Source organism: Bombyx mori, chromosome 9 (assembly GCF_030269925.1).
Source record: "Bombyx mori chromosome 9, ASM3026992v2".
NCBI lineage: Eukaryota > Metazoa > Arthropoda > Insecta > Lepidoptera > Bombycidae > Bombyx > Bombyx mori.
This window is the reverse complement of record NC_085115.1, coordinates 6,253,129-6,276,638: the sequence shown is the minus strand read 5'-3', so window position 1 is coordinate 6,276,638 and position 23,510 is coordinate 6,253,129. Positions and strand designations below refer to the sequence as shown.

The 23,510-nt window shown below is 37.2% G+C and overlaps 1 protein-coding gene across 1 annotated transcript in view; it reads right to left on the bottom strand.

Annotated features, from left to right (window-relative positions):
- The window catches only part of LOC101741481 (sonic hedgehog protein), a 50,495-nt gene extending 27,442 nt beyond the window's left edge, over positions 1-23,053 (bottom strand). Inside the window, exon 1 of the mRNA XM_004925156.4 lies at positions 22,570-23,053. Coding sequence (XP_004925213.1) covers positions 22,570-23,004 — 435 coding nt within the window. The 5' untranslated portion in view covers positions 23,005-23,053. The remainder of the gene's footprint in view (positions 1-22,569) is intronic.
- Positions 23,054-23,510: the final 457 nt, after the last annotated feature.

Here is a 23,510-nt window from a genome sequence, read left to right as displayed (position 1 = left end):
TACGTCGTAGATTTCTATGGGCTCCAGTAACCACTTAACACCAGGTGGGCTGTGAGCTCGTCCACCCATCTAAGCAATAAAAAAAAAGATAGCCCGAAAATTATATCTGTTTCGAATTGCATTCTAAGTTTCAAAATCAATCTTCAATGGTCGAACATCAAAGCAAACTTTGATTCTCGACAGAATTGCGCTTCAGTGGATCCGTCGCGCGATCGTTATCATGCGTCGCCGTGTCGACTTCACAATGCCATCTTTTGTGTTCCGATTCAGTAATTTATCGCCACCAAACACTAAGCTTACAAACCGGCTGAGATAACTTTTGTGATTTCGAATTTAATTTGATTACGCGCTTCAAGGAAAATCAAGCCTTATACAACGCGTGTTGTGATTGGTAATTCAAAATTATTTAAGCTTAATTTCAGCAAAGGGCCAGTAAATTATTTGTATTTAGACAACGCCAACACATTCCAAACAAAAACACTGTTTTAAGGAGATATGATTAGGGATTGCTTTTATTTCGACCATTACGCGTTACTTCTTGAAGTAGCATATTTTATTGCAAGAATATAATATAATGTTTTTTGTTTATAAGCAAAAAAAAACAAAGAATCTGTATACTACTTATTTATTACTTTAGATATACTTTTGGATATAGATTTATTTAGGTCTAATGTACCAACATTTTGAAACAAAAATATTGAAATTGGTCCACAGCTAAAATTTGAAAAATTCTTTGTCAAACAGTAAAAAATGGTATTCGACTTTTTTACACAGCCGATTTATACATAGATTAGACAATTCTCCCAATTCCTGCCGGGAGACTACGCCTTGAGAAAGGCGCGCGAGGCACTGCACGGCGTCAGCCACCAAGAGCTACCCCGCAAAACCGACTACCGACTAAACCCCATCGAGCCCCACCACTCCGACTCCACGAAACCCACGGTACCGCACAGTGCGCGCCGAAGGCTCGCCGTCGCCGGTACCCATCCTGTTAATAGGACGGCACTCCATCCCCGGGAAAATCCCGCAGGACGTCGTCTCGGAGACACACCGTGAGCGGTGCACAGGAGCCACCTTGCGCCGCCTCACCACCGGACCAACAGCCGAGTACCAGGCACCCCCGCACCCGGCACCCGACAGCCCCTACGGGAGATGAACGAGAGCTTCGCGCCCGTGCCGCCCACTCCGCCTTCTTCGCTGAGAAGCCGAAGAGGGATCCCACTCCCTTTCGCGCTCCTCAGCTTCACGGAACGACCCTTCTTCGACCGAACTTCACTCCCAAGAATTCTGGTCCTCTAACATGCGGGCGATGACAGCCCGCAAGGAGAGGTCTCTCCCCAGCACCGCGATGAGGTCTCGCCGCGAGCGCTAAAACGCAGGCACGCTTCGAGTGCGTGCTGAGCGTCATCGTCCGGATGCCCACACTGGTGGCAACCCGGATGTGGCTCTCTACTGCAGACCTTCCACAGGTACCTCCCGAAGCAACCATGCCCCGAGAGGACCTGCGTTAGGTGGAAGGAGAGCACGCCGTGTCGTCTATCTGACCATGCCTCCAGCACGGGCACCAGGGCCTCGAGGGTGCGTCGGCGAGTGACTGAAGTTTGGCCAAGCTCCTCCAGCAACCGCTCCCTCCACTTGGCGTACGCCAGATGACGCGCAGCACGCCTCCACCGACCGACAGCCGACGGGCCGGGCGTCCGTCCCCGACTCAGCGACAGTGTCCTGCGCCGGTATACCACAGCTGCTACCTCGGTCTCGAGATCCCAAGGAAGGGAACCGGCGAGGGCGCAGGCGACCTCCCGGGAGATCGTACGGTACCCCCTGATGAGGTACTGTCGTCCTGCCTATTTCTCCCACGAAGTAGTAATGTGTTCCGTAATATTAACGATTTTTAGAGACAGATAATATATTTATATATTTTTTAAATGAGACTTAGACCTCATGTCTCGAGATGGGTGACGGCATTCGCGTTGTGTTCTCTACAGGTTCAAGTACATCCTTAAAATCGGATTGGTTGAAACCTCTTTCACACGTCTATGCAAGAAAAAAATGAAGATATTAATATTATTATTATGCTGATCCTATTACAATCAGAAGGCATGTATAATTTAACATACATTTAATTGAACTTAATCATGTACGTTTTTTTATAATATATGTCGTAAAATAAATGATTTAGGACAAGAGTTAGGCCTCTTAAGTCATAACAAATATTTATCCTAGAGACTTTTCAACTAAAACTATAAAAAATTCCAATTGAAAAATAACTTTCAAAACAAAATTATTTCAACAAGAAATTAATTATTCACGATCGGTAATTTTTGTAAAATAGCTCATTCTTAGTTACACCCTGCACAGTATTATGTGAAGTAAAAAAAAAAGGAATTTCAAAAGAATCGTAGGTGAAAAATCGAAAACAAATATGTCAATTGTTTGAGTTCAAAAACCTATAAAATAACTAACGATACATAAGAACGGAAGTTTATTTTTGTTAAGGTTTGAATAACATTAAAACAATTGAGTAACGCGTGTGCCTTATCGTATGTACATGGCTTTAATCGTTTATAGTCAAAATACGGAGCCCGGAGCGCACAGAATTACAATCATTAGTTTATTAATCGCAACCAGCCTGAAGCATTGTTCTGTGGTGGACAATCGTCACTAGACCAAATAAAACGAGTTCATGTTACTTGAAAACATTATAATATCTGTGAGAACTATTTAATACGATTTTATTACTTTCGTTTGTATGTACGTAACGTTAACTTGAACGCTATTTTCACTGATATCAATTTATCCGATTAACTTGAAATTTAGGACCAATGACACTCAATAATAATTTTATAACTTCGCTCTAATAACGCTCGAGGGTATAAAAAAGATGAAATTAATTGTTAGTTCGATTTGCTATTTAAGCGTTTTTCTTTTTGTTTTTAAACTAGTTTTTATTATTCGTATTAAAAATTATTTTTTTGAAACTGATATCATTTTTCTAGATAATGTTTACAAACACCCACCCGGTTGGTCAAACTAAACGTAAGACTTCTTTCAAGTTCTATCACGATCTATTACTTTTTACGTGTGCATAAAAATATTAAAAAAAAGCTCTGTAATAATAATTCGAAATATAATTTTACAAAATTATTTCATGCCATTTTATTGATCTAATCAAACGCAACGAGAAACGTTTTTTAATTAATTTGAAACGTAAAAGAAACTGTGCCAGATATGTAAGAATTGTTTACATTATTTTAGGTAACTACCTTCTCAAACGCATAAAAATTTCATCACAAAATCAATTACTCGCTTGGCGTAATTTTACTGTGAAAACATCGAATACTGGCCCAATTATGTTATGTTGGTGAGATTGGAGTGAAAACTTTATGAAAATTCAAATGGTTTTTACGTATATTGGATGCCAATATAAATTGTAGGTAAAATAAAAATAAAAACAGATTTTTATTCAGAAGACAAACACTATAAAATATAATTAGCATACCAATTACGTACGTTGCGTAGTAATGAAACTCGTCAGTAAGCATTAGTCACAAAAGAGACTCGTGTAACAACCTCGTGTTTCCTTGAACTAGACACCTAGACTCGGTTGAATGGCGCCCGCGTATAGAAAGACTTGTCCTACAATTTACATACTTCTACAGACTTCTAGCAGAGATGAAAAAAACTTTTTCAATTACTTTAAGATACCTATATCGATAATTAAATAAGAAACTTATTAGAAGTACTTAGAAAGTTTTTATTTTTATGTTATTCATTTTGTAATCGTCTTTTCCATTCAACTACCACAGATCATTATTTGAAAGTATTCAAATTTTTATAAAGCCATAAATAACAGGCTCTTAAATATAAGTCATTTTAAATTGATCATAAGAACATTCTATTATTATTTTAAATATTTACTGATGATAAAGCACAATATGACTGAGATAGATATTCACGCCCCGTCTGATATTAGCTGTTTACCCGAACACATAAATATCACAATATGAATGCCATTACCCATCTTGAGGCTGGGACTGAGGCTTGAGGTCAAGTCTCAATTGCATTATTACCACTTAAAACCAGGTCGTGAGCTCATTAGCACATGCATGTTTATTAGAACAGTTTATTTACAGTTACAAAATGAATTATTTACATAATTCATTCATTCAGCAATTTTTGTCCCAACCAGGCAACACTATACCTTTTACGCATCTGTATTAACGGTTCACGTATTCCAAGTACGAACATTTGTTGTAATAAAGTAAACAAATGAATCATGAGAATGGGCACCCGCATTGGATTCCACTGAAGATTTAAGGACGCACATCGGTATCTGTTCATAATCTGCTACGTTATTAAAGCATTTTTTGGAAAATTACTGATGAAACACCATGTCGAATTATTAGCACCAGTTTTGCAATAAAACAAACTAGTTTCAACACTATAAGTAAAGTGATGATTCATACGAAATGAGTTAGGGAGTGTAGGTGTTGCTAATCTATTATTTAAGTTTCGTTTTATTGACCTATTATATTGTTTGATGACAATATTATTATTTCTATCGAAAGTGAAACTAAGTGGATACTAATCTCGTTTGCTTAAACTGACGTTGACTTTTGTCAAAACTGGAAATCTATATATCGACGCTTGAAAGGCAAACGTGACTAAGCGACAATGCGTGAACTTTACAGTAGACTAATTTAAAGTTGAAATACCTGAAAACAAAATTTATTTTAACGAATCTAGCTGTAGTAGAATCTAGCTAGTAGCTGTAGGATTGAAATGATTTTAATAGACCTAGAAATATATATTTTTTGCGCATCGAATACGGTTATTGCCTATCATTTATGTACAAAGCAGTTATTGTCACTTAGTCACGTTTGCCTTTCAAGCGTCGATATATAAAAATGAATTGCTGTGCCTTAGTCTCGCTAAAACTCGAGAACGGCTGGATCGATTTGGCTAATTTTGGTCTTGGTCTTATTTGTGAAAGTCCAGAGAAGGTTTAAAAGGTAGATAAATATGAAAATGCTCGGAGTTAAAAAAAAATTACCATTTTGTTTTTCCTTTCATGTGTCCCCCGTCGGACGGATTCCTTTTTTTATCGATTGAGGCACTACGAAGTCTGCCAGATCAGCTAGTCACTAATAAAATGTCTAATAGTTTTTAGGTTAACGTTTCTACTGGTGATAGTCTGGCAAATTATTATATAAAAGAACGAATAAAATTGAAAATCAATGCAATTATTTTATAACCTTGTAGACAGACGAACATATGGCCCACCTGATGGTGAGTGATTACCGTCGCCCATGGACGTCAAGCAATGCCAGGGGCAGTGGTAGGACCTCTTGTGTGTCCGCGCGGGTGGGTACCACCACCCTGCCTATTTCTGCTGTGAAGCAGTAATACGTTTCGGTTTGAAGGGTGGGGCAGCCGTTGTAACTATACTGAGATCTTAGAACTTATATCTCAAGATGGGTGGCGCATTTACGTTGTAGATGTCTATGGGCTCCAGTAACCACTTTACACGAGGTGGGCTGTGAGCTCGTCCAACCATCTAAGCAATAAAAAAATTTAAAAAAAATAGTCAAGCCGCTGCCCACCGTAAAGCAATTCAAGATTTCGCAAGACTTCAACCTTATGGTTCAAGATATGCGAGGGCATTCACTTTGTGATGTCCATAGGCTTCGGTAACCATTTAACACCAGGTTGACAGGTTTCATCCATAAACCTGAGTTTCCTTTAATAATTTTCATGATGAAATAATCTTCTTCAGCTACAACTAAGCACTATTCCGAATCATTCTACCGTAGAAGTATTTCAGTTCTCGGCTGAATCTCATGCGAGGTTTCTGCGCCTAGGGAGCGCTCGGGGTATGTAGATCTTGACGGTGTGCAAACGTTCGGAGCGGGCCGCGGGTCCTATGATGTTTTTAGGGCCATACCCACCAAACGCCTCTCCTTGCACTCTCTCACCCGATATCCGATCTCTGCAGAGGTCACAACCCGGGTAGAGTAGACTCCCCCGGTCAACACTCCAACCAGACTCTGCGGCACCACCCCAAAGACACCCGACTGACGGATCGTTAAGGTAAAGTATATTAATTCCTAAGCCTCCAAATCCTATCTTAAGTTCAGGTGGTGATACACATACATATCTGCAAGCCTTCACAAATAAGGTACCACCAGTCCGCCGCTACACAATCAAAGGTTATCGTTAGTACCTCGATCAGATGCCTTAAGGCTGACAACGATATGATCATGAACATGATCCGGCGTCTATTACCTCCGTTAACCGCTTAAATCAGTTGGGCCACGAGTTCCTCTGCCAACCTAAGCTTACAGATAATAAGAATGCTACAAATTTCATATTTTATTTTAATTACAAATCAATGTTAAATAAGTAAACACGTGGCCTTGTTAAATACAACGCGAATTCACACGTTCCCGCGAATTGGCCATAACTTACACAAGAATGCACTTTACGTTTTCGAACTCTCAATTGGTAATTTTTCACATGTTATTACGGACGGATCGACCAGATATATACATGACGTAGGACACAGCGAGATTAATTCTCGATGAGGTAGATTGTCACAGTAATTTATGATGTACCATTGTCTCTTAACTGACGTCATTTTATGCAAGCAATTCGTACTGTCATCAGATTAAATTTACAAGATCCCTGTAGATATCCGAAGTGCAAAAATCAATGAAACTTGATCGAATTTATACAATAAGATATACATCAGCATTGGACGACCTGAGAGGAGTACCTTCTATTCTATTTTCTGCTAAATACAAAATGGTGCCTAAATGGAATTTATGCCAAATAGATTATTTGTCGTTCAAACCGCAGAGTCGCGAGTATGCAACAAGCCAAGAGTTGTCGTCATACAGAATTGGAAACCGCTGCTATCATCTTGTGTTTCAACTAACCACAGACTGAGCCAGTTGAGTCAGTCAACGACCTCTATACTCCCTGGTTTGTACAATATGTATCTTTAAATCAAGGATGCTGAAACAAATCAACTAGCGGAAAAAGTTGTTCTAAAACAAACTAGTAAGTTTGTTATAGCTGTTTAAAATTTTAATTTCACTTTGAGTTACTTATTACGGCTCATAGAATTCTATGATGCTAAACCGTCTGGTAACTCATCAATAATAAGGGAACGTAAATCCAGTAAGCTTACTACTTCTAGAAGTACAGTAGAAGACACTAACTAGTACAACACTAGTACAATACATTAACCGTTGTGGTAGTTAGTGTCTCTTGTTCATTCACTTTGTTGTAGTCTTTTTTTAAGATGCTGTGGATGGCTTACTAGTGATAACCTGGGTGTAAAGTTACCAGGGTGAGCAGAATAGTGATATTATGAGTAAAGACTTCCACCTGAAGGGCTTTCATTCTGTAACATCTATGGGCTTCGACTATCACTTCACAAAGATGAACTTGGAGCTCGTCTGCTTTTTTAATGATCTTGTAAAGTAAATCTAGGCTTTTTAATTTAAACCGGGTGCCGAATCGTCTATGAGATCTCCGGCAGAAGGAACGCGCTTCTTATGTGAGACTTCTCCGCGCCGAACATTAACGTAGATGGAAGGCAGATGATTCCTCTGTACTCTTCGCCCGAATGAGGTCACGTGGGCAATACTACAACCAGACGTACGGCAACTTTTATAATTACACGTTCTGTTATATACTCTTAATGTACCTAAAAATGCCAATGCTATGTACGCCATTGTTGTCACATGCATCAGGCCATAAATTAAATAGTTTAAATTTATTTTCAATGTTAGATGTTTGTGATGTGGCAGTACTTATTTAAATAAATAAATAAATAAATAAGGTGCATAACGTCATGCCGGATAGTCAGATTGCCGATAGATCAGGCAGTTCAATTCTAGCCGCGCTCCCGGTGACACTTGCCCCAATTAATTTCAATTGTTAGTTTCAAATATTTTAAATATTAGAATTAAATAAACTTCTTTTTTTAAAAAGCCTTTCTAATAAATCTTCGTAACAGTTCGACGCTTTCACGATTTCTGTACTCATTCTAAAAGACTACATATTCGAACCATATTGTTTCTGTATTCACGCGGCGACTTGTTGAATAATCATATTTAAGCGTTAAGTATGCGTATCTTTCGAAGGCCTGTCAGTAATACAAAAGTGTGTCCGCCAGAACAGTACTGGGTGGAGCTAATAAACTATTTGAGCAGAGGCCTCGTGTTGACACTGGCGTTTCACACCTGAACAATGCTCCTCGTTTGCATTAATGTAAATTAGGTTAGGCCGCCCGCCGCCGCCGCGCCTACGTTCAATTAGATGTGCCCTAAAGTAGCGCGTGTGTGCATATGCAAACACTTCTCATAGACTATGCCTCACACTCGTCTGTGTTTATATTTTCACTCACATAAAGTCTTTTGATACAAAACAATGTTTTATTTTAAGTCTAAGATATGCGTGTAATGCTGTTGGTTTGAGACAGAATTCACAGCCTCGACCAGAAATACATAGCGACAGCTATTCTAGAAAACAATTCGGTTAAAAAAATTAATAGCCGACGTTAAGGAATTAGCTACTTATCTAGCTAAAAATAAATGAAGCATCATCAGAGGCCAGGAGCGGTGTCAAAGACTGGCCAGATCTGTTCATCGTCCGTCGACATTGCGCCGGGGATCGCGTAAACACAGCCGCCGCGAGCGCAACTAAACAATTTGGGTTTTTACGATAATCCGCGTACTTCCTACATCTATTCCACTAATCATAGTTTCGCTGGCGCTATACACATTTCTGGCAAATTTCAACAATGATAAAATTTTCGCAATATTTAAACAAGGCACAGGATATGACGATTGTTAAACATTTCCGAACGCCACAAATCACACCACCAAAATTCGAGATCTATAAACGAAAAAAGGATGTATGTTGGGAACGAATTTTTTTTTATTGTGAAGCGGCTGGGTCGCACGCGCGGCTCGATTGTGGCTGTGTGGTCCTCGCTAGCCACTTTGTAAATAGCGCGGTTTACCTTTTTCAACTTTTGTGTTTTGTTACCTTTTGTGCTGTTGTAGGGCCAATATTACCATAGCTATTTAGGCTGGTCGGATAAATAAATACGCCATTTATCATGATAGATAACAGATGCGTGGAACGTCGCCGTGTTACTGTGTTTCGTTAAAGATTTGATCTTTACCTTTTCTAAACAGTTTGTAGCTATTTATCATTGTATTGTTTTCTCGTCAAATGTTTATAAACAATCATAAATCACACTTTTCATTTATCAAACAGATACAACGCAAATGTACGTATGTACTTGGTAGCAATCCAGTTATTAATGAGAATAATTGGCAACAATGGTTCGTTCGGACTACTATTGCTTCCACATCAACCATGCGTATTACAAGCATCTAGTTCTTATTATCCTAGCCAAAACTACCTTTAAGCTATCATGAGTAGTGAGTAATTCAATGACTGGGTGTGTTATGAAGTCAGACAAATTTCTTCTATCGTTCTAGCAACTCCAAGAAGCTATGATGCGATTCACTATAAAATTATTTAATACATGGAGACCTCATTGCAGAGGTGCTGGTATAGATGCTGTTCTGAGTATGTACTCACTCATATTACAAATATTTTCCAGAGTTTTCATAGACGAGATTAGAAATAAATATTATACTTTAACGGGTTTTATCTCGTAGTTAATTGTAAAGGTAGTAGGTTAAAAATAGACAAACAGTTATAGACGTAGTATATAGATAAATATTATAAAAATAATTTGCGAATCACGTCAAACAATGCGTGGTTAAGCCGTAAATGTGTTTTTAAATTTCTCCACTAGTTTCGATGAAACAAGTATTTTTCAATCCGTTTTTAAAAACGGAAATCAATTCAATAGAGGATTTTTTATTTAAAATAATTTAATAAATAGTTAAAATAACAACAAAAAACGGTATTAGCTATCCCACCAATTAACTTATCGTCATTTGCTTTAAGAACTGCAAAACAAAATGCGATAAGATTCAGAAACGGAACAAGTCTCACGAGGTAGTAGGAATAAATTCACTCAAACCGCAGACCCTTTCACAATATTTGTGTCGGCCGTATTACGACGACAAAAAGGGCCGAAAAGGGCGGTGAATGAAGGGAAGGTAAATAAATATAAATAAAGGTGATGGCGGTGAAGAGCAAGGGGGACACCAGGCGTCCCGCGGCGCCTGCGCAACTTTCGAGGTGAATAGTTCCGATTTCTTGACTTTTATGAAAAAATCCTTGGGTTCCCTACTCCAACATTTTTCTCTTTTATGACATTGACTTTTTTACGCTTAGTGAAAATTCAATTACAAGCTAATACAATACAATTGTTCTTAACGATCTCCTGTCACACGTCATTAAACGAAACCAATGAGAGTCGTAAATGTATTGTCCGCGATGTTGGCATGTGCCTGTGAACGCAATCGTGTGCTGGAGCACCAATTACGGACCTGTACCCGTGCAAGCCTCACTTTTATTGGGTGTAAGATTTAAGTGCCGATCGCCACGGCCAGATCCGGCCCTGCCTGATTTTTACGGCCACTTAAGTCACTTATAAACTCTTTTGACAGTTACTATTACCGTGCAAACTGGCCACTTTCTATCACACAATGTTAATATTCCTTTTATTTAAAAAAATAATACCCGCTTTTTAAAACGACCTCAAAATATAAAATAATTTGTCTTTCTTCACGAACAAGATTGTTCCATGATAAATCCAGCTTGTTTTATGGATACATGATCTGCATAGATACATGGATACATTATGGCTTACATGATCTTTAATACAAACTTTCTCAGCGACAGCCTAGCAACGCCTATTGTCATCCAGAAGTAGGTATGACAACAGCTTATAATACAATTAAAATGTCAACCTCGAGTCCCATGGCAGCTGTGATGTCCATGGACTCTGGAAACCACTTAACACCGATTGAGTGAAGAAATCGTCTGCCCATCGGCCACAAATAATGTATCACCTATGTTTTTAATTAAAGGCCTTCAAGTGTTTTCGTAAAACTTTTTAGTTCGTTTAGAAATGTCCATTAAATTGTTAATTATGTGTATAAAATCTTCTAATCATTTGATAAATGATTTGGGTTTAGTATGATTTTTTAAATGACATATTTCGTTAGTGTCCGTTGTCGTCTAGTTCAGAGTTATTTTTGAACTAAATAAAAAAAAAACAGATAATGTGAAAGTTAGTTCAGAAAAATGCGTTTATTCAAATCCCCAACTCATCTGGTATTTCTATTAAATGATTACAATTTTACCGTACTGATGAATAAACATTTACATTACGTAGACAAGAAAGCGAATTCATGAAAACTAGTTTAGTAGATTCTTGAGTAATACTAAAATCCTACATAAATGTAGATTTAGAATTTCCCTTGATGTAATAAAGAAGATAAACATGTTACACGAAAGCCGTGTTGATGCAAAATTGGGGAAGGATTTTAAGAGCTCATAACTGTTATCTGGGTAAATCCTAATGTAGACACACTGTATCATTCATAAAGTATTTTGAAATAGGTTTATCTATTAAATCACGCGGATACTCTTTCAGCATATTATGCAAACAATTCTATAATTTACATGTTTTAGAGTCAGCGTGTTTTACTTGCCAATTTGGTTTTTGAACTCGCGATTGAGACAAGGGACTCGATTCAAAATAGGCATGACACGTAGCGAGGCGAGCTTCCTACATACCCTACTCATATTTAAAATGGGAATTAGTTGATTAGTAATTAGTAAGTTAAGTAGGAAAATGGGTAAGAATATCACCACTACGCACGGATGATGGGGAAGCAATAGCTTGAGTTGGCCAGTGACGTATACCTTCTCATGCCATCTGTATATTAATAGCTGGATATATCCTTTGAGATCCGAATAGTTTAAAGTATATTTGATATTCACCAATTGGTCGTAAGTTGTGTTTGCGCAGTAGTTGAAATTCTACTATAATCACTGTTACCTCAAGACTAAGATCTATTTATTACATTTTCCGTATTGTTTTGTTGTTTATGTTAATTTCAATTTTATTTATTTATGGTAAAACTGATCAATAGCTACTAAGATAAAGATAGGAAGAAAGAAAATGTTTGCCAATTTATATCTTGATAACTGATTATTATATATAAGTCTCGGCCCAAAAACCTATATCGAACGTTTCTTGTGATGTTTTATTACGAAAATATTGTTATATAGGTACTATATGTGATATTAAACGGCTCCGAACAGAAAGTACATATGCAACTGTGGCCCATTTCTCCGCGCTTCCAAACGAAATCCTCTCGATTTACGAGCGATTGCAAGCTATAAGAAATCTTTACACTTGATGCCAATGTAATCAGTTATAAATCGAACTGAGTTTACATTTCGCCATCGGTACACCGTAATTTTTACCAGAAACAATAACTTTATTAAATATTTGATTATTTTATAAAATAGTTTGCATTGCATAGTGCATTAAAAATATATTTGGGCTCTGGTACCGAGGACCTCTTGGTAAGGTTCACTTATTAGATTATATAAAATTATTTAAGTGCTCTTTCCGAGATTATTGATATTCATAAGGAATATTAAAATTTCTCGTACAAGAGTTGTAACTTATAAAGATTTTGTTGAAACGCTTAACGTTTGTTTGAGTTTATTTACTTTATTTAACAGATCCTGACTTTATGAGAGAATGCGAGACAACTTTAGTGATAGTCGTATTTTATAATATTTGTAGTTCTGTAGCCCGTGCCTTAGCATTGACTGAGGTTTGACAGATAACGTTAAGATAACGACAAACAGCTGGATGTTCCATGGCAAATATTTGCTGCAGTAATTAAAACAAACGCGCCTTCAGACACACGACACGAGTGTAAATATCAGAGACCGCTTTTTGCGACGACTTTTTATTTACATTATAATGGGAAATGCACAAAGGGAAACGCATAAATTGGAAACGAGCCCTAAATAATTATAGCATATATTATAGCATATTTATTACTGGTGGTAGGACCTCTTGTGAGTCCGCGCGGGTAGGTACCACCGCCCTGCCTATTTCTGCCGTGAAGCAGTAATGCGTTTCGGTATGAAGGGTGGGGCAGCCGTTGTAACTATACTAAGATCTTAGAACTTATATCTCAAGGTGGGTGGCGCATTTACGTTGTAGATGTCCATGGGCTCCAGTAACCACTTAACATCCGGTGGGCTGTGAGCTCGACCACCCATCTAAGCAATAAAAAAAATAAAAAAAATTTGTTTATTTCGTAACGCAATTAATTATTTGCAGCGGCTGGCTATACCCCTGGAATTAGTGATGTTCATTAACATTGATAACCACTCACCATCATGGAGGCTGTATGCATGAATTCCTTTTAAAGAAATAAAAAGTTAGGAGCTTAAGCTGATTAAATAACTTAGTTGCTTTGTAGTTGCCACGATATATAGCTTTTTATTCCACTTAACAATTACTTATACATATCATTCTTGATTGTTTGATTGCTTTTCTGTTATGCAGCACCCTGTAGTTAAAAGCTTCCTGTATCCCTCCCTACCTTTTCTTGCCCTAGGCTGTATGCAACCAACTTTTCCTGTCTTATTTATTATGTCACCAGCCCATTTTTTCTTCTGTCTTCTTACGCTTCTTTTGCCTTTTGGGTTACTCTTTGGTTTATTGGTAAGTCTATCTCTTGTCTTTGTACCAAAGTGCCCTGAAAAATTCCACTACTGCTATTAAACTAAAATGAAAAGCATCTGTTAATTTAGTTTACATGCGGATATCTGTATTTTTCAGTTTGAAGATTATTTTCATTGCATGTTGGTAAGATAGTATTTTGGTTTTTTACTTTTCTGTGAAGACTCGTGTCAGGCTAGCGTAGGTTAGGTTTAGAAAATAGCTAATATACTTAGGTTATTTTCCCTTCGTTCCCTTTTAAATTTTATTTTGGCGCCCAGTATTTCTTCTGCGTTATATTTATTCGTTTTAAAGAACACCGATTTACTTACATAGACATACTCGTTTGCATTTACTACTGGGTTTTCTCTATTTTTTCCTTTTTGATATTATTTTAGTTTTATTAAATAAATAAATTATTTATTTATTACACTTCATGTAAAATTTACATTGGCGGATTTAATTCCTAAGGCATTCTCTACCAGTCAACCAAAGGTAGTGCAGAGTGAATAGTGGTAGGTGCAATGAAATTTATATTAATTTACAAATACATACTCACAAAAAAGAAGTATATACATACATATATACACAATCACATATACACAAATACATACATACATACATATAAAACTATACAGTATTAAAATTTATGTTCATGTCAGTAACATTTATTTCTCGGTAATTTACCTACCTACAAATCTTTAATTGTCAATTTATTATTAAGTACCCATATGTTTTTTTTTAATCAAAGATTTTTTTTGATGTCTTCTACATTGATAAAGAAGAAGATGAAATGTTTCGTTGAAAACATTTTAAAGTATACTTAATGCAATTATTGGTCAATGTGCCAAAGTTACAGCATGACTAAGTAGCGAACCAAACCTAAGTAGTAGTACATGAATGTTTACACGACGCATCATGAGTGTTTACACATTGCAAGTGAAATGCAAATCGTTAATTTATCACCACCTTAAGAAGAAACTATATAAAACAAACCGCAAACACGGGCGCGGTTCAAAGACCTATCACTTGTACAGTTTGGCGTGTGTTTGAACAAGTGTTCCCTGTGAATAACTTGCGAACGTTAGGGGAATGTTGCACGAGCCAATATAATGGACTGTTTACTTTAAATTATGCTTAATTAACGATGAATGACAATCGTAACGATTACACAATTCCATATTTAAAATTTTTTTAAAACATCGAGAACCATTTCCAATACTAAATAAATGTCATTTTGGACGCGATAATTGTTCGTAGGAAATCGCTATAACGCGTTTTTATGTATTACATTTAAAACTATTGTGATCGTAGTCTAATGGTGGAATCAGCATTTCTACGCAAGAGGTCGCAGAATCAAACCTATTATTTTAGTTTTCTAAAAGCAAAATATGTATAGGTAAGCAATGCAAATGGTATATGAGTATACAGTGGGAACAAAAGATTATAATGACATTGACGACATTTGTTTCAACCGCTTCTAAACTCTTCTACCGTCGTATAAGACATACATATATGTAGTATACGGAATTCAGACCGATATAAAGTAGGACCTACTATTTATTAAAAGTGCTTTTATACAGATTCTTGTGTATACAGATTCTTTTTATAATTTTCCTCAGGTGTCGAACTTTAATCTCGACCTTAATTTTAGATTAATAATAATCAAAATAATTATTTACTTAAAAGAGGTAATTTGGAAAACAGACACATAAGGATCAATTATAATTAAGGATCAATTAATACCCAGATATTACCCAGATAAGATATTTTTCTGGAATTAGGGCGTATTGTAATCCTGCGATGGTATAATAGTTAAGCCAATTGGCCTATATTCTGATGCAAAGTAATCATGCGGTTCGGCTTGGAAGATGAGACAGCATTATATAATCTGATATTTCTCACAATTTGGACTTTTTATATGGAAGACCTTAGACACGCATATACATAGCATTGTTTAAATTTACTCATCCGATATTTTTATTTTTATTTCCCAATTTTTTTTATTAGGGCGGTAGACGATCTTAGGGCCAACCTGATGCTAAGTGGTTACCAGAGCTCATAGACATCTACAACGTGATTGCCGTCACCTACCTTGAGATATAAGTTCTAAGATCTCCGTTTTTACAGTACAACGGCTGCCCCACCCTTCAAACCGAAACGCATTACTGCTTCACGACAGAAGTAGGCAGGGTGGTGATACCTACTCGTGCGTACTCACAAGACGCTCTACCACTAACAGTGATATGACTTAAAAAAACAACTTTATTAATTTGTTATATAGCGACCCATGTAAAACATCTACATTCTAAATTCAATATTTATTGTAGCATTAGGTTTTGAGTAAAATGCCTATACATATACACAGATATACACAAAATAACAAGACATCCCTTTTTTCACTTGACTTAATAGCTCCAAACATCTGGTCACGAAAGAATTCCTTATTTTAATAAAATATAAATAGCGAAATTCAAATGTCCTTATTTAGAAAACTCAAAACACAAGCGCTGCATTAAAATAGACGAGTACATCTTGCTCGGCATCGTAAAAAGCTAATACGCGGTTACCATGTGCTAATTTTTCAGAGTACTTTTAGAAAATTACCGAGCTAATACGCCCGCTTCCATAACATTTATAACTGATGTATGTAAGTAGAGGTTGGAACATAATTATATTCCTTTTCAAAGGTTTCGTAGCGAAATTGAAAAAGCGGGAACCCTTATAATTTCGTCCAGACGTCCATTACCAATAGACAACTTTTGACACTACATAATGATATTAAAAATGGTGGGTGGCATTTACATGTTTTTTTTTTATATCTCATCGAATATCGGGTATAATTTCAGAGTTGAAAAAATCTGTTTGCTTGAAAGAGATCTTGTGCTTGCATATTCTGAATCCATATCACGAAGCTATTTATTTCTGTTAAGAAAAAAGTTTTTACTATAAAAACAATAATTAATTCTTTTTATTGCCATTATAAGTTAACGAGGTGACAGCCCGACTGACGGTAAATTGTTACGGTCGCCCATGAATTTCAGCCATTCTAACGGCACAGTCAAACCGTTGCCTACCGATGAGCATTCGCCGCAAGCCTTGTTTGAAGAAAGACGCGTCATAGTGATCAAGATATACAGAGGTAGGAGGTTCATTCCAGAGCCAGATGGTAAGATCTCTAAAAACGTACAGTGAATCAACGCAGGGGTTCTGGGTAGTTTAGATGAACTCCGTTCCAATGATGGGCATTAGGATGCCACCCGGTCACCGTCCTCGTCGAACCCGTCGCTTGCGACGAAGGGCTCGATGAGCGAATTAACCCATAGACACAGCCCACTGAGTTTGTCGCCGGATCTATTCAGTGGGTCGCATTTCCGATCCGGTCGTAGATTCTGCGAAGCACTGCTGTTCCTAGGGCCAGTGTTAGCAACACTCCGGTTTGAGCCCCGTGAGCTCACCTACACGTTAGGGTGAATCTGAAATAGCCTCTAAAGGCTATCAGCATAGGTAGGGAAAAAAAAAGAAAAAGAAGAAAAGTATGCCAAAAATGAAATAATGATATTATTTGAAGTTTCCAGTCAATGAACTGAATGCTCAGTAGCGTAGATACTGTAGGCCCGTGTGGGTACCCTTCACTTCTTTTCCACGCATTTATACCACGAAGCAATCGTGCGTCCCGGTTTGAAGGGTAAGAGCTGTATTACCACACTATTGATACTGGTCTCAGGATGGGCAGCGGCATTTACTTTGTGATATCTAAAGGCTCGTAACCGTATAGCGATGAATATACCTGACCCGTCTACTAAAATAAAAAGGTCACATAAGGTCACAAATTATTAAGGTGACAAATTACGAATCCGTAAAGAATTAACTCCATAATTTACAATAAGCAGAACGTTTTGGTGTATTTGTGCAGATATAAATATTATATAACTCAAATTACTTAAATATTCTGGTAGACCTCAAAGGAAAAAAAAATGCCGGTTCCGAATGAAAATGCGATATGTTATAACACGGCTGTTAGGAGGTCTTTATAAAATTTTACAGCGTTGTAAACCCACCGTAGAATTTGAGAATTAATTTGATTATGGTCAATTATTCACAAAGCGATCGGGCCTCATTCCGTTTTTTATCATGCGTTAATAAGTCGAAAAGTATCTAATTTGGACGGCGGCCTCTTTGTTTTTAACAAATTAAACCACTTTAGCGTATCAGGCAATGAAAATTAAATCAAACCAAATATTAACAATCGATAATTAAGTATCCTTAAGTCGAATCATGTTTATTTGTTTACCTTCGACAACGCTGTTTTTAATAAAATCACGCCCGTCACCCATGTAACCCCAGAGAAACAATCTATTCACTGATGCGTTAGCGTGTATATCTCATAAGAGCCCGATATCATCGTCCCGCCCTTTTCTGCCGCGAAAAGATCATACATTCCGATGCAAATCAGACTTAGACCTCAAATGAAACCTGAAGGTAGAAACTTACGTTATATGTGACTTCTCTGAGGTCCGATATTCTCTTAGCACCGAGCGGCCGTGAAATCTTTGAAAATTTTAACGACAGTAAAATAAACATAGCATACAAGTTGGAGCTTAAAATCAAATTTTATAGAACGTTAAACAAAAAGCTAATCTGGAGATTACAATGGGGCTTAAAAAGCAGATAACAAAAGGGAGTGTGTCGGTCGCGATTGCTACGCTATCTGCGCTCGCGCACCGCAGTAAAAGCTCATTGTAACCCGAGCCTCAAATACGAAATTGAATAATGCTGACCTATCCCGCGACCGCCTCGCCCATAAATCACCGAGATATTTATGTCCCTCAACCCCCGCACATCCGTCGCACCCCTTCCAGTCTCCAGCTCCATTCGCGTCCAAGGATATAAAATATTAAATAAAAACCTACATAAACCGGTAAGTAATTTCGATTGGAATCAGAGAAGCGAGTGATGTGGTTGCACGTCTATTCTGCGGCTAACAGCAGCCATCAACAGAAAAGCTGTTTCACAAACGAATATGTGAAGTATTTTCACTTTAACTCAGGAAACAGGTGGCTATGAAATGTTATTCCAATTTAGAAAGAAATACACCGCGATTCCATTGTAATGTTCATCCAGCTCTCCATGTAGTGTGCACCGCATCGACCAGGATTACAAAGTTGTTAGACGAATAGCCTCAATGTTTCTTTTTCATGTCAAACATGTAATGTAAATAGGTACAATTGTTTGTAAATAAAGATTACAAGTTGCTTGAAACTGAATAAATTGTGTTCTGTCACCAGGCACATTACGCAATGTCGCGACGAACGGAAAGAGCAAGAGCATAGACGACATTTATCTCCGACGCATCTGGCGAGTAACATACCGCTTCCCGTGCGCCTTAACTTTACTTATATTCCCTTTTATTTATGGGAAATAAATAATACTATTAGACGGAGATACCGATTCCTGATAAAAAGTGGTCCCGAGTTAAATGGGAGGCACTGTAGGAGCAGAAAGAAAGTAATGGAGGCTCATCGAACCGGTTTGGAGATTTTTACGAATGCATGCAAGGCGGCTGCGCCCCGACTATGTGCAGCCTCCGGCGGGCACATAACAGCACCGACGGCGGATTCGCGCCGACCTTTCTTCTACACACATATATATGTGAATCGGATTGTCTGTGCGTACCCCAATCAATTATTTTCTGGACCTATGCAATACATTCCTTTTAATTCAACATAAAATCACACAGGCATTAAAATACGTAATCCACCGGTGCGTTTTAATAGTTTAACGTAGATGCCCAATTCTCGTGAGTGTGATCCGAACAATTCCTAGCATCCTTAAGCGTAATGATTATTTTCGGATTTGGGTTTGCGTAAGACAAAACTCACGATACGAAATGAAGTTTAGGTTCCAATTTGTAAACAAATACACTTTGTTCTCGAAGCGAAATTAAACCGGACGGTTTCGTTATGATTGTAACTTACAACAGATTGACATTGCATCAACCTGACGTGATCAGAAATAGCAGCTTCAATAAACATGTCGAATTCGATTTCTCAACGAAGAGAGGGCTGTCTAGATGTATATTTGGGACATTTTCTACAATTTTGTTATCAATTATCGGGCTGTTCGAAATCGAATAACAAAAGTATAACTATACTAATATAACTATAAGATTTTCTTGCAGCATTATATCTAGTTTCATTCTTATTTAAGTAACAATTTACCGGTTACAATACCTACATATTGAAATGAAAAATTATATATGGCTTAAAAAAAAAATTGAATAAAATGCCACAGTATATGAACAAGAGCTAGGTACTTATAATATAGACCACTGTAATATCGAGTATCAACGTCATAAAAGACCCCATGCAAGTAATCGAATGGCAATATGATTGACCTATAATGGGACGATATCTTATTACTAAGTGACCTAAATCGTAGTAGGGATCTATTAACGAGTAATAGACAATTCCCAACTATAACAAAAAAAATATTTCCTTTACCAAGCATTTAATATATTGCTATTTATATAAATTCAATCGTAATTTATTTTCTTTAGCTCTTATTACGTTTATATATGTATTATTATATTTCTACTTCAACTATAAGGTAAAAACATAATAATATATAAGTATCCACGGAAATTAAACATTTGATATTTTTTTGACTATATTATTTGGTCTCGACATAGCTGGTCTCTTCGAAAACATTTCTACCTACTTTAATTGCTGCCACATAGTTAGATGCGTAGATAGATCAGGATGACGGTACGTACCGAGGTTATAATACAAACATTTTACGGACAGACTACTATCATTTGACATTGACCGACCTTAATAAACGTAAATAGGACAAGAAAAGTTTGTCATCATAGTTGGAAGAGTTGAAATGTGGCTTCAAAATATTATTATATAAATATTTTTTTAAAGCTACTGACGCAAATTTATCGATAATATGTTGTAGTTAATTTTCGTTTAGTTCCTCTTTTTTGTACAAACTCAAATTACTCGGAAAATTTATAGATTGGTTTACACTTTGAGAACTGGTGAAGCACATAAATAACCATTAAAGACCTATTTAAAAGTAATATTTTAAAATTTTATATGACGCTATATGTACCATAATTCTAAAAATAAATATTTTGTGCAGAAAATAAATAAGAAATGCAACAATACCCTATAAAGTATATATATTTTATGAAAATGTATTGCAATGTACACTGTCTGTTTATTTTTACAAAATAACACCTTTGTGACTGAATCCTTTTTATTTACAAGGGAAATATCTTAGCCTGAAAATTAATAGTAGTGATAAATAGGTGTAAAACTGGTTAACATTGCGTTCGCGGCCTAATGGAATAAGTGAACAAATCGTATGCGCGAAATTCTGGAATTCCTTGCACACGTACTTAATATTGTCTTATTTAATTAATTATAAGTACGTATTCATTGGCATTTAAACTGCGCAATTCTTTGAAGGTGCCGACCATAAAATATTTTTTATTTGCCATCGATTGCCGTTTATTTAATGTAAATATTTTTCGTTCATTAGTGAAGCCGTATACTCGTTACGAACTTTTTTTTTTTTTATTGCTTAGATGAGTGGACGAGCTCACAGCCCACCTGGTGTTAAGTGGTAACTGGATTCCATAGACATCTACAACGTAAATGCGCCACGCACCTTGAGATATAAGTTCTAAGGTATCAGTACAGTTACAACGGCTGCCCCACCCTTCAAACCGAAACGCACTACTGTTTCACGGCAGAAATAGGCAGGGTGGTGGTACCCAACCGCGTGGACTCACAAGAGGTCCTACCACCAGTAATTACGCAATTTATAATTTTGCGGGTTTGATTTTTATTACACGATGTTATTCCTTCACCGTGGAAGTCAATCGTGAACGTTTGTTAAGTACGTATTTCATTCGAAAAATTGGTACCAGCCTGCGGGATTTGAACACCGGTGCATCGCTACATACGAATGCACCGGACGTCTTATCCTTTAGGCCACGACGACTTCTATTACAACTATTAACTGTGTTATAGTGCTGTTTTCGTACTATAGGTATATGTAATTGATAGTAATTATCTGCAACATCGTAAATTCCTTCATGAACATTCCATTACACAGCGGGCTATGATTGTCTTACGAATAGTTTCATATTTTAAACTGAATGACTTACTATGGAAAAAAGTTCACATACTTATACTAAATCAATCGAGTTGTAATGATTTCATTACTATTACAAATACTTTATTCAAAACAAATTAAATAATTTATCCATTATTATATGTAATATATTTATATGAAATAACATACATATAAAATAGTTTACCAGTTAGTTGTTTTCACGTTAACACAAAGCAACAATGACAACGCAAGATACTCAATGCCTTCGACACCAACTTTTATGGTGGTCATATATTCACCGAAATTGACATCGAAATTGAAAAGAATCCATCATTCATCCATTAGTCACAGAGTCAAAATATTTGTTGACAAAGCCTGCGTAATTGCAGTGCTACAATCGGCACACTCGCTACGAAGCTACCGTAACGCCCGCAATTTGTTCCCATTGTTCCTCGAGCGTAATGTTTACATCGACAATTGTCATTCTGCACTCCAGGAGATGTTTTCAAAACAGCGTATGCTTCATCAGAACTGTTGTTTTCAAGGAAATCTTAAAAGCCGTAACGGGCCATGACGTCCTCTGTAGGTACGTCTTCGTATATAATTCAAAATCTACTTTAAAACGAAGGGAACTTTTGTGGCGGGTATCGTCTATCTATGTTATAGTAGCATTTCCTTAATTTATTTTATATCTAAAATTTGTAAATGATGCAACTATAATTTTTAAATAAATTACTTACCTGAGTCATTAGACGATCAGCGCCAGTGCCTTCGTCGTCCCTAAAGTCTATATCCGGATTATAATTAGGCACTAAGTCTTTAAATCTCTCGTCATCTCTGGTGATGCGGCCCTCGGGAGGACCACTGGCGGTGTTCTTATTTTCGCTAACATTCGGATCGTGCTGGCCAAAGACAAGGGGGGTGATGCGGCGCGGTCCGTGGCGACGGTTGAAACCGCGGCCCGGGCCGCATGCCGCCGCCGCACCCAACCACAGAAGCACCAGCGAGAGCCTCATCTCGCAGACATCACTCCACACGCGCTCGACGCACGACCACCGCGCGCCGCGACTTGAGCGACACTGAGAGCAACTGCCACAACCCGACTCAACTGCACGTCCACCACCGAGCCTGAACTTGCATCCCTTGCTTGCCGCCCGACACCCATGAGCAAGCATTCCCACCACCGTTAATCTCCCACTTCACTTATAACTCGCTACCCACAGCACATTAAGCGATGACGCGCTCCCTGGGGAAATCCTATTAACCTAACGCGGACGCAATACAATATACATAATCAACTACCCTAGTTTGTGTCAAGCACGGTTATCTCATTCACGAAATGACACATTTTATGTATTTGAGGTATATAAGTAAAAAATTGAGATTTACATATGAATGTGCTTAAGATATTATAAGCCATTTTCATTTCGATTTTACTAAATGATAAAAAATCCTACTGGTATCTGTAGATGATAAATTTTTAAACAATTTACAGAGCACCTGCATTTTGAAATCGGTAGATTGATGCACAGATTGAAAAAGAAGAATGTATCTATACTAATATTATAAAGAGGAAAGATTTGTTTGTTTGTTTGTTTCGAAAATGTTCCGAAACTACTGGACCGATTTGAAAAATTATTTTTCCATTAGAAGCCGACATTGTCCCTGATGAACATAGGCT